The 13269-nt window shown below is 26.2% G+C and overlaps 1 protein-coding gene across 1 annotated transcript in view; it reads left to right on the forward strand.

The window, feature by feature from the left end:
- The window catches only part of LOC117174925 (mitochondrial uncoupling protein 2-like), a 46786-nt gene that overhangs the window by 14427 nt on the left and 19090 nt on the right, over window positions 1–13269 (forward strand). Inside the window, exons 2-3 of the mRNA XM_033364382.1 lie at window positions 6112–6540; window positions 10682–10809. Of these exons, the coding sequence (XP_033220273.1) occupies window positions 6421–6540; window positions 10682–10809 (248 nt within the window). The 5' untranslated portion in view covers window positions 6112–6420. The remainder of the gene's footprint in view (window positions 1–6111; window positions 6541–10681; window positions 10810–13269) is intronic.

Below are 13269 nucleotides of genomic sequence, written 5' to 3' on the forward strand. Positions count from 1 at the left end.
ACTTAACTTTCACCGAAAAAAAAAAAACAAATTTTCAACAAAGTAGGTTAACCTTTAACCAAAATTATAGATTCTCAATTAAAAAATTTAGAAGTCATTTTCACGAAAACGATGAATTTTTAAACAAAAAAGGTGAATTTTCTACAAACCAAACCAATTTAAATCCAAAAATATGAATGTTCAACTAAAATATTAATTTTATACAAAAAATATAAATGTTTTCCAAAATACGTGAATATTCAACTAAACAAGATCTATTTTCAAAGTATGGAATAATTAAATTTTCAGTTGAAAAAATTAATTTTCAAACCAAAAAGGAACAGATATTCAATCAAATTGACAAATTTTCAATCAAATGCTAAGTTTTTCACTTAAAATAATACATTTTTTTTATACAAATTTTCTTTTGGTTTTTCTCTACGTCTACTTTTTATGTCGACAATTTTTCCACGAATTTTGATAAAACTTGCAAGATAAAATTAGTTCTTCCAAATGTCATGCAAATCTCTGACATCTTTATCAATTTTGTCATCTTAACGTATTACGACACGTGAAATAAAATTAAATGATTATGCGATACTCATCTTGATAACTGATAGCTGGACTGATATCAGACTTTATACTCTGTTATTGATGATGTCATTTCAAATAAAAAACATTATTTTTAATTAAACAATTTTAATAATTATAAGAAACATTTATTTCAATCAAATTTTTGCAATTAATTTTTTTTGGTATCGCTCCTTAATTTTTTTGCGATATTTTTTGCAAATCGGTAAAAAACGACTGTAAGAAAAATTAAAATTACAGTATTAATTGTTAAAATTATTATTTTTCGTAAATTTTAAACTCTTTTGATAAAAAAAATTTTTTCCACAAGAATGACTGCAAATTTAACAATGTGATTAATTTTTTTCTCGCTTACGACTGAAAAATATTTCTTTGTTGAAAATGTAACTTTTGTTGATTTGTCCTTTTGGGTTTAAAAACTCATCTATAGGCAGAAATTAAAAAATTTTTTTTGTGAGTAAATGCAACTGTTTCGCTGAAAATTAATTTGTTTTCTTGAGGGTTCGACTATGCATCTGTATTTTAATTAAAATTGATATGTCTTTTGGTTGAATATTCATCCCATTGATTTTAAATTTGTTTTTTTTTTTGTTGAAAAATAATATTTGCAACAGGAAATTAAGCTGTCCTTTTAGTAGTTTGAAGTTAACCTTGTTGTTAAAAATTCAACATTTTTGTAGAAAATGTGTCTTTTTGTTGCAAAATTCCACAATTTGGTTGCCATATTTTCTTGGAATTTTTTTCTTTTCCGTCTTCAAAGAAAATATAGCTGTGTCACCTAAATTTCTAGCTATTTTAGCTAAATTTGCCATCTAGAAATAATCTAAATAAATTAGCTAGATAATTTCTAGATGGAAAATTTGGCTAAAACAGCTAGAAATTTAGGTGTCATAGCTATATTTTCTTGGAAGACAAAATCCAGTTAAACTATTTCTTTTAGTTATTGTAAATTCTTTGTTTAACTGAATATTTAACTATTTAATTTTTGGTTGAAAATTAACTTTCTTGATGAAAATTAACTTTTTTGATTGAAAATTCGTATATTTGGTTAAAAATTTCAACATTTTGGTAGAAAGTTAAATTATTTGAGGATTCAGATGTTTATTTATATTATTATGTATTAATTTCCATTAATTTTATTAAAAAGAATGTTTACCTTTATTATTTGAATATTTTTGTAAAAAATCACTTGTCCATATTTTGAGAGCATTTTAGGTTATCAAGTTTGATATTGTGATATTGATTACTGGTAGTTAAACTGATATTAATGAGTACCTCGATAAGTACCTTTTATCTATACAGATCTATGCTAGACTGATAACCCGTGACATTTTAAACTTTATCAACTATCAACACACAAGGGAAAGTTTTTTAAAAATTTAATTTAATAAATCGTCTTTTTTAAGTTCTTGCTTTAATACAAAATAAAAAATTTTTAATTTTAAATAATACTGTTTTTTATCTTTTTGGAATTAATAAAATTATTCGTTTGATACTATTTCTTTAATTTAAAAAATATATATTCTTTGGGTTGACATATAATAATAAAAAAATTGAATAAATAATTAATTTAATCTCGTTATTTTAAACAATCGTGGCTTTTAGCAAAAAAATTTAATAATAATAATTTGAATTCGTAGTAAATGCTTCTGTTGGAATTAATAAAAGTTAATTTTGACCGATTAATTCAAAAAATGCGGATTTTGAAGGAAAAAAAAGTTGTAAATAGTTAACTTTTCAGAGAAAAAAAAAATTATCCTTCGACTGATATAATGAATCTTCAAACACAAACATGATTTTTCAATAAACTAGTTTTGCTTTTAAAAAATAGTTGTATTTCCAAACAGAAAAGTTTAATTGAAGGCTCGGAAAGCAGAACCGAACGAGCGCTCTAGGTAGGAGTGGGGATGATGCGCAGAAAACGCGCCTTCAATATTGTCATCAAGACGATTTATTTTTAATCAATAAAATTGAATTTTAAGCTAATAACACTTATTGAAAAAATTAATTTCAAACAAAAATATTTAAATTTGGAACAACAAAATGCATTTTTAACAGAGCAATTCAACTTTCAACTAAGCCGTTTAATTTAGGAAAAAAAAAAATTTCTCATGCGGATTGACTTGGTATGTCGGGAGTGGTAAGTTATTCCAGTGCTTCTTATTTATTATCCCAAACTTTCAACTCAATATGACGCTTTGTATGAAATTAAGTTAAGAAATAAAAAAAGTGTCGATAAAGTAGGAACCTGGCTACGTGACCTACTCGTCACATTTTATTAACGGAATACAACAGTTTTTCTGATGAAAATGTAAAATTGTCATATTCATGAATTTATTTTTAACAAAAAAATGTCTTTCCTACTATAGAAGATAGATTTTGAACAAAATGCTTTAAGTTTCAACGAATTAATTAAATTTTTAACATAATAGTTAATATTAATTTCTTTTTTAATGCCAATCTTTTCAGGTGGGAAATTGAAGGGAATTTTAGCAACATTCATAATAAGTTGATGAATTTTATTTTTTTTAAACAAATTTGATGAACAAATGCAATCAGGCATTTTCCTACAGCAAAATTTCGTTTTTTTCTGTGTCAACAGCTTTAATTAGGATGTCGAAAGAAATAAATTTTCCATTGACAGATGCTCGAATAATGCATTTTTTTATTAAATTTTTCATTAAAAAATATATAATTTATCAACCAATTATGAATTTTGCTGAAATCATCATGAACTTACCAATTAAAAAGACTGAAATCGAAAGAAAAAAAGTGTCGTTCACAGATGCCCGAATAAATAATGTGTTTATTAAATTTATTTTAAAAAAATCAAATAATTCGTCAACTCATCATGAAGGTTGCCGAATTTATTATGAAGATCCCAATTACAAGTCTGATATCGAAAAAAAAAGAATTTTTCCGTCGACACATGCCCCAATAATGTATTTGTTTATTAAATTTGTTTTAAAAAAATCATAAGATTGATAAAAAATTATGAATTTTGCTGAAATTGTCATGAAGTTCCCAACTGAAAAGACTGGCATTGAAAGAACCAAATTTTTCTGTCGAAAAACGCCCGAATAATGCATTTGTTTATTAAATTTGTTAAAAAAAATCATAATATTAATCAACAAATCATGAATTTTTCTAAATTTATGAATTTCCAAATTGAAAAAAATTGACCTACAAAAAACGAATATTTCTGTCGAAAAATGCCTGATTACTGCATTTGTACATTTCATTTGTTTATAATATAAACTTAAGTGATTTCAACCATTTTCCTGTTATTGACGAGCACCAGGAATGTCAAAAAAGGCCATTTTTTTTTCGTCGTATTTGTGCATTTATAAAAAAATTGAAAACCTAATTTAAAAAATCAGGCTGCACAACTCTCTTAAAAATCTTATTAGCTTTTTTTCAATTTTTTTTTCTCGAAATCGGTGAAGATTTTTCGGCTGTACGTTATTCTGAACCAAACAAGTCACTTTTCATCCCACTGTGCGGCACTCCTTTAGGTCCGAAACCAAAAACTTTTTTTTCAATAATCTTGTAGGGCATTGGAAAAGAAACATTTTTTTCTCCTGAATTTTTTTCATATCATGGGTTATTTGTCTTAAAATGTTGATTTTCGTGTTTTTTTTTTTGAAATTTTGTAAATGCTATAACTAAGGTATATTTTGGTTGCATAAAAAAAGTCATAAGGATAAATTGTTTCCCTGTTTGAATTATATAAATATTCGCACAATTTCAATATTTTTAAAAAAGTGGTCCCAAAAATGTTCAAAATACGCTCACTTTTTGAATTTTTATCCAAAATGGCTGGATAATGAACCTAACCTTTATTTTAGGACACGAAAAGAGTATACCAAAGGCCAATCCAATCTGTCAATTCTTTCGAAAGTTATCGTTCTTCTTTAGAAAGTTTCTAGGGGAAAAAGTTAAATTTTTAATCCCAAAAGATGCATTTTTTAACCAGAAAGGATGAATTTCGAACAAAATTCATGTTTGAATTCTCTAGGAAAAAGTTGAATTTTGATCTATGAAAGATGAAAGTTTCTACTAAAACAGATGAATTTCTAATAAAAATCGACAAATTGTTTTTTTAAAGTTCAACTTTTTCCAGTAAATGTTTTAGTTTATTTTATAACCCAAAAATATATATTTTAAACAAAAAGTATGACTTTTTAACAAAATAATTTAATTTTCCACCAATCAGTTTTATTTTAATACAAGAAAGGCCTAATTTCTGCCAAAAAGAGTGAATTTTTCAATCAAAGACAGATTTTCATCAACAAAAAAAAAAGAGTTGAGCTTTCATCAAACCAGACTTCAATTGACTTTTCAATACAAAAATACGAATTTAAAACAAAAGTTAAATTTTCTAAGAAATAGTTGACATTATCAGCAAAAAAAATATGTAATTTAAACAAAAGCTTAATGTTCTAGGAAAACAGTTAATTTTTAACAGAAAAATTGAATTCGCAACCAAAAATGATATCTCTAAGAAAATTGTTAAATTTTCAACCAAATAATGAAATGTATAACTAAAAAAAAATAATCTTCTGGAGTTATTTTTGGGGAAAATCACAGTAAAGTGCATCGTGGGCGTTTAACACCCCAGCGTTTTTAATCATGTATTGTTTAACCCCTATTGAATATTTTGTCACAATAAAATTATTCGATATAGTTTATGGTATCGTTTATAAGCAAAAGTTGATTTTATAGCCATTTATTTATTTTTAGTTTGTTAAAAAAATTATTGAAAAAGGTGAATTTTTTTTTTACTTAAAAAATTATAACTCACGCGATTTTAATGATTTTAACCTAAAAATGTATTACTATACTTTTGAAATAGTGTACTTTCATAAAAAGAATATCGAAACATGGGTGCTTTGAAAAAAGATATTTATTTGCACAGTTGAAAAGTCAATTTTATGATAAAATGATGAATCAGATTTTTTGCTTTTAAATCGATTTATTAATATAAAAATTGAGGAACTTTGATATGTGATACTATAAAAATATAAGAAATTGAAAAAAGATACATATATAACTGTATTTGAACAATTATATTTTATTCAACACATGCACAGTCTGCTTTCGCATGAGGTGCTGCCGTAAGTTATAAGCCATCTACAAAGAAACAAAGTATGAAATAATGAAAATAAATAAATAATTTCACTCCATATTATATACTTACGTTAGAAAGTAAACGAAAGTTAATAAAATTTTTAAAAAATGCTTTAAAATTATTTTTCACTCACTAAGTGCACACTGGGTGTTAAAAACCCCACGATTTTTTTACCTCCACTTTCAGCAGTTGCTGCTAGTAGACTGACGCTTGATGCAGACGCAGTATGCTTAACGACTTTACTTACAGTTAGTGTCTCCAACTAAAGCTAGATGGCGAAACTTACTCAATTTTTTCGAATTAAGTATAAGAGTACAATGCACTTTATGGGTTAAGGACGGTCCCTTATGTGTATGTATTTATGATTGTAAATTATTATTACTGAATAGATTTTTTTCTATTTGTTGCAGAAGAATAGTATGGTTAGAGAATCTCATTATCAGGAAGAGAAACACGAGTGCCCACGGGCCGGAGGAGTTCATGTTTTCCCAGATCATTTTAGAGAACCAATGATCAATCTTTAAACTCTTCATGAAAATTTGAAGCTGTTTTGTCTTTATAAAAGACTTGTATATAGTGTAAATAGCACTCGTGTATAAATAATTGCATCCACCCCTCTTTTTGAGGAACCTATACCGTATATAACCCGCAACAATTTCTTGGACTTGTTCTTAATTGGAAGTTGTTTTCACTCAAAGTGCTAAAAGCATACAAGCAAAATGAAGACGGAAGTACAAAATGATATGCCCCTTGCTGTAAAACTGCTGACCGCAGGAACAGCTGCCTGCTTTGCGGATCTCGTGACTTTTCCTTTGGATACAGCTAAAGTCAGGATGCAGGTAAACATTTTTTTTTTAAACTTAAAAGTACCCTTTTTTAAGATTTAGGGATCAGGAACATGGTGCGGTTCGAGAGACCGCACGGCACACGTTTGTAGTAATTTGTTAATTTTTGCTCAAATGAGCGATAATCGGGATTTAATTTTTTTCTAGGTTTACCGCGTTCTGCTCTCTGAGGTATACGCATTGAACTCAAGTTTTTTTGTGCGTTATATCTTGGGTTTTAAATACTTCGGAACAAATTGAAACAGAAATATAAAATTGTGACGCTACCGTGAACGTGCGGTCTCTACCAATAAGGGCAGCCGCGAGGAAGACTAGAGTGGGGGGAAACCAGATATAAAAAACTTGGTGCAGTCTGTGAGACCGCACGACCATTTTTCACGGTTAAAATTTACTTGTTTTAAATTTGGTTAAACAGTCATATCTTTTTTGTTGTTGAAAATTTGTCTCTTTTGCTTTAAAGTTCACGTAATTTGTTTAAATAAAAAACTTTGCTCTGCAATTGATATTCTTTGTTTTTTTTTTTTTTTCAAATTCAACTTTCATGATTAAAAAATAATATTTTGTTGAAATTTTAACTATATTATTAAAAAACTCATAATTTTTGGTTTGAAAATTCATTTATTTGGTTAAAAATTCATGTATCTTGGTTTAAAATAAACATTGTTGTTGAAAATTCAATTGTATTCTAGAAAGTTTAGTGGAAAATTAATCTTTTTTGGTAGAATTTAATTCTTTTTTATTTATAATTAAAATTATTTATAAATTAATTAATTTTTTTTTAATTATATTCTGGTGAAAAATGTAACAATTTCTTTGAAAATTTATTATTTTTTTTTGATGAATTCAACTATTTTATTTTTTGTTTTGTTTGAGGATTCATAGTTTTCGGTTGAAAAAGCAACTACTTTTCTGAAAGATGAATTTCTATTTAAAAAGTAATGCTTTTTTTTTTGAAAATTCATCTTTTTAGTTAAAAATGTAACTATCTTCTTAAAAGTTAGTTTTTGCTGTCGATAATAAATTTTTCGAACTAAAAACTTAACCATTTCATTTTTGGTTGAAAATTTATATTTTTAGTTGAAAATTCAACGACTGAGTTAAAAATATTCTTCTTTTTGGTTGAATTTAACTATTTTTCAATACAAAAAAAAAAATATTGTTAGTTTAAATCTAAAATATTACATTTTTCGTTGAGAATTCAACTGTTTTAGTTCAAAACTTAATATACTTCTGTGAAAATGCGTATTTTTTTATTTGAAAATTAATTTTTTGAATGAAAATTCAATTATTCCATTTTTATTTTTAAAATGATCTTTTTAGTTGAAAATTAAAGCTTTTTGGAAAAAATTACTTTTTTTTTTAATTGAAAATTTATATTTTTAGTTTATAATTGAACTTATTGGTTTAAAAATCACAAATTTAGTTCAAAATGGATCTTTGTGTTTAAAAATTAATTTTTTTGGCTTACGATTTAAGGAGTTCACTTTTAGTTAAAAATTGATTTTTGTATTTGAAACTTAAACTGTTTGCCAAAAATTTTTTTTTATGAAGTTCGCCTTTTTTAGGAAAAAATCATTATTAATAATACATTTTTCTTTCAGATTTTTTTAAAAGCTGATTGACTTTTTAAACATTCATTCTCTTAAAATAATTATTTTTGGCTTATAATATAATTTTTTTTCATTCCTTTTTTTTTAAATGCGCATTTTTCAAACAGAACCTTCATCTTTTTGATTAATCTTTTTTTGTTGACAATGCATGTTCTTTGTTGCAAAATATAATTTTTTGGTAAAATTCACCTATTTTTTATTTCAAATTAAAATCTTTTTTCTGTTTGAACTATCGATTATTGTATTTTTTGTTTAAGAATTCATCTATTTTGCTTGAAAATTGAATTTATCTGTTAAGCATTATTTTTATTGGTCTGGCGACTCATCTTTTTGGTTAAAAATTTAACGTATTTCTTATAAATAATGTTTGTATGTTGATAATTAATTTTTTTACCTGAAAACTTAACTATTTCCTTTTTGTTTAAATATTTATATTTAAACAAAATAATTCAACTACACTAAGTTAAGAATACTTTTTGGTAAGATTAATGTATTCGTTTAAAAAATTTAACTAATTTTTTGAAAATTAATCGTTTAAACTAAAAAATGAACTGGTTTCAGTTGATCGAAATTCGATTTTTTTTTGGCTGAAATTTCAAATACTAAATTTTTCTTTAAGATTTTTTTTGTAAAAAGTTCCACTATTTGGTTGAAAGTGAAACTACTTTTTTTCAATTGTTTTTTTACGGAGATTGATAACTTTAATTTATAATATAATTATTTTGTTTAAAATTCGCTTTTTTGCTGTTGTTGAAAAATTTTTTTTAATTAAATCTTTTTCATTTATTTATAGTTTTTTTTTATTTAGAATTAAAATGTTAAAATGTGGATAATTAAATTACTTTGTTAAAAATGTATTTATTGTAAAAATTCACTTTCTTGGTTAAATTTAAGTGGTTTTTATTTCAAATTAAAATATTTTTTAGTGTTTAATTTTGACTATTTGGCTTTCTTAGTAGAAGTTAAATATTGTGTTTCTGAAAAATCTAGTCTTTTGTTGAAGATTCATCTTTGTACGTTAAAAATTTAACCCCTATGTTGAAGATTTGTCTCTGGTAATTAAAAGTTGAACTATTTGGTTACAAATAAATTTTCGTTCTTGAAAAATCAACTATTTTTTGAAAATTCTTTGTTTTTTGCTTAAAATTAACTTTTTCGATGTAAGTGCACCGTTTAGATTTACAAAATCCACAGTTTTTAAAAAAATCGACTTTTTATCTTGAAACCTGAACTGTGTAGTTCAAAATTCCTCAATTTTAATAGTAAATCTTTTTTGATAGAAACTTCAACTTTTTATTGAAAATGCAATATATTTAGACCTGAAATCTTAATAGTTTGGAGCCTTTTATATTGAATTCAATTATTTTCCATTGGATTAAACTTAATTTCTGCAAGGAATCTGGATTATCATCAGAGAAGATCTTTTTCAGAAAAAATTCAATTAAAGCATTTTGGTTTACAAATTCCACAGTTTTAAAAAAATTCGAATTTTTATTTTGTAACCTCAAATATTTAGTTAAAAATTTCTCAATATTTATAGAAAATATATTTTGTAAAAAATTCAATTTTTTATCGAAAATGCAATATATTTAGACCTGAAATCTTAGTAATTTCGAGCCTTTTATATTAAATTCAATTATTTCCAATTGGATTATAATTAATTTCTGCCAAGAATCTGGATTATCATCAAAAAGATTGCAACATCTCTCTGATGATAATACAGATTCCTTGCAAAAATTAATTAAACTAAAAAGGATAAGATCTTTTTTCAGAAAAAATTTAATTATGGCTTTTTGGTTTACAAATTTCAGAGTTAAGAAAAAACTTTTTGTTTTGAAGCCTCAACTGTGTGGTTAAAAATTCCTCAATTTTAACAGAAAATCTTTTTTGGTAGAAAATTCAACTTTTTATTGAAAATGCAATATATTTAGACCTGCAATCCTAATAGTTTGGAGCCTTTTATATTGAATTCAATTATTTTCCATTAGGGTATACTTAATTTCTGCAAGGAATCTGGATTATCATCAAAGAGATTGCAACATATCTCTGATGATAATACAGATTCCTTGCAAAAATTAATTAAACTCGAAAGGAGAAGATCTTTTTTTCAGACAAAAATTTAATGTAACCTTTTCGGTTTCACAAATTCTACAGTTTTGAAAAAAATTCCACTTTATCTTGAAACTTCAACCATGTGGTTCCAAATTCCTGGATTTAAATTGAAAATCTTTTTTCTTAAAACATTCAACATTTTTTTAAAAATGCAATATGTTTGGACCTGAAATCTTAGTAGTTTGGATCGTTTTATATTGAAATCAATTATTTTCAATTGGAGTATAATAAATTTTTGCAAGGAATCTGTATTATCCTCAGAGGAATGTTGCCATCTCTCTGATGATAATACAGATTCCTTGCAAAAATTAAACTCAAAAGGAAATCTTCTTTCAGAAGTTTTATTTAAATATAAAATTGGTATCTATTGTTAAGCAAATTAAAATTTTGTACGATTTTTTTTTATATTTAAGATCGCTGGAGAAGGCCGAGCACTACTTGTGGCATCACCAGAGGGTGCTTTGGCTATGAGAGCTGTTCATTCTGTTCAACCAGGCCTATTGCAAACCATAGGAAACATCGTTAGAATCGAGGGTGTCAGGTACGTTATCAATTTTTTTTTTAATAACTCGCAGGTAAAGTCCATATTTTACAGAATATACTTAATAGAGGTTTATCTAATCATCTTAATATCATCTTAATGAAATATTTTTCAGTTTTAAACTATCTGAACTTTATGACGATAAAACATTAAAGTCATTTTTTGTTAAGTTTGTTATCAAAACTATGAGTTTTAATTTGATTACTTTACCATTTTTTTTACAATAAGTTTGTGAAATAAATAGTCCTTTTTTGCATGAATTGTTATTTGACAATATATATTGTTTGTAACTATTTAAAAGTTATACAATTACAATATTTATATAATTATTTATTATTATATATTCACCCGAAGATCACTTTATTATTATAACAATCGAATCCTTCATTTTGAGTTTTGATTATTCCAAAATATTTTTTAAGATACAAATTATGGTGATTCCAAAAAAGTTTTTTTTTTGTTCTTGAATGGCACTTCTACAAAGTCTTTTTTTTATCTCTAAATGATCCTCATTTTTGACTGATTTAACAGAAAATATTTAGGTATCTCCCAAGTCGATTTTTGTAAAAAAAATCTTTTTTTTTTATTTAAATAATCGCTACCAATAGATTTTTTACTTTCGCACGGATAAAATGTTCTCTTTTTATCAAATCACTCAGATTTTTGGCAGCGATTACACAGCCACACACAAAAAATATTTCCGGCTCTGGAGGCCAGACCATGTTTCTTGGGAAAATAAAACCCCAAGGTCCTGGAGTCTAAAATTAATACGGATTCGGATTCAGCGACCCTGACGCGCTGGGCCTCCTTGCCGTGACCCCGAAAATATATAATAAACATAATCTGAGCCCCGGAGTCGAAAAAAAATGTATGAGGTTTTTCTTAAGTTATGTCATAACCTTGACGTGCAGGGTTTTTTAACCTTGAATTCGGTTTCAGCGATCCTTAAAATATATGATAAACATGGTCACGTTCTGGTGGTTTATGCATCTTGAATTCAGATTCAGCGACCCTAAAAAAATGTGTGTGTGTGTATATATATATAGCATCTCCCCCGGACTAAAAAAACCGAATGAGGTTTTTTGTGGTTTTGTCAGAATCCTGGCATTCTAGTTTTTCTACCTCAAATTCGGATTCAGCGACCCCAAAAATATATATTAAACATGGCCTGACCTCCACACCCGGGAAAAATATTTTTTTTTGTGTGGCTGTCTTATTTAAATAAATTCACCATCATGAATTTAATAACATTTTTATTTAAAAAACTTCTAGGACCCCTAAATATATTTTTTGCAATTCTGCGAAAAAATCAGTGGTAATTTTGTCACTATAGAAACACTTTGCAAGGGTGTCATGCGAAAAAATGCTTTTTTTGGACCACTGTAATAAAAATACCGCTCTATTAATTTGATGATAAGGATCCTATTTTTGGCATGCTGCAATACAAATTTAAAAAAAAATTTTTTAACTAAAATATCTTAAATTTCCGATGTTTTAATATCCTGACAATATTGAAAAGTTGCTAATAATAGGATCCTTTCATTTTTTCCATTATTTTTATTATTAGTTATTTTAAGTTCCTCAATGGTGTATTTTCTTTATCACTTTTTTATCCCTATTTTATTTATTTTACAATTTCTAGTTTTTCTTTTTTTTTTGTTTCAGTCTATAAAATTTGGTTTATTTAATTCCTTTTTTCCTGCATTTTTTTAAATTCCATGTGGCATTCGTAACCAAGATGAAAGATACAGTTTCTCTTTCTATTTTATAAACAAATAAAAATTTTTTTTTCTAAACCAACAAATAAATGAACTGACGAAGAAATGGTTTCTTTTCTTTTTCCACTCTGATAAATGTTTGTTTCAATAAAAAAATAACATTTGTATAATTTAAATAAAACAAGAAGGATGTTAAAAATAAAATTCTCGTTAAAATTTTGAATCGATTTCCAAGTTTTTTAAAAAGTAAAACTAAATAAATTTTTAAGATATTCGTTATCTTCAATTTACAAAAAAAAAACTTTTTGGTTCATTGAAACGTAAAGTTTGATTCAAACTAAGTGATATTAATTTAAAATCGATAAGAAAAAATGCAATGCATCAATGGATAGATAAACTTTAGGGATGGACGTGTTTTAATTTTTACACTCGGTGCGGTCTGATAGAACGCACGGCCATGCGTTCATTTTAATTTTTCATCCACTTCAAGTTCAAGACTGTTTCGGTGTGACATATTGCGTTTTAAATACAGTCCACCTTCTAAATAGTGCCGCAATCGGACTTGTAGGGGAATAATTTTTCTCGGAATGGGGTTCCCCCACCACTGCCACGATCTCGAGCGCGCAAGAATTTCGGAATTCCTTTCTCAATATTTCTGCGCTGACATTAATCTCTCGTTCAGGAGTAAAAGTGAAAATTCCTGTATGGGATCTTCCATAAACTACGTTATCACTTGGAGGGG

The sequence above is a fragment of the Belonocnema kinseyi genome, chromosome 6, assembly GCF_010883055.1.
Source record: "Belonocnema kinseyi isolate 2016_QV_RU_SX_M_011 chromosome 6, B_treatae_v1, whole genome shotgun sequence".
In the NCBI taxonomy this organism is placed as follows: Eukaryota; Metazoa; Arthropoda; class Insecta; order Hymenoptera; family Cynipidae; genus Belonocnema; species Belonocnema kinseyi.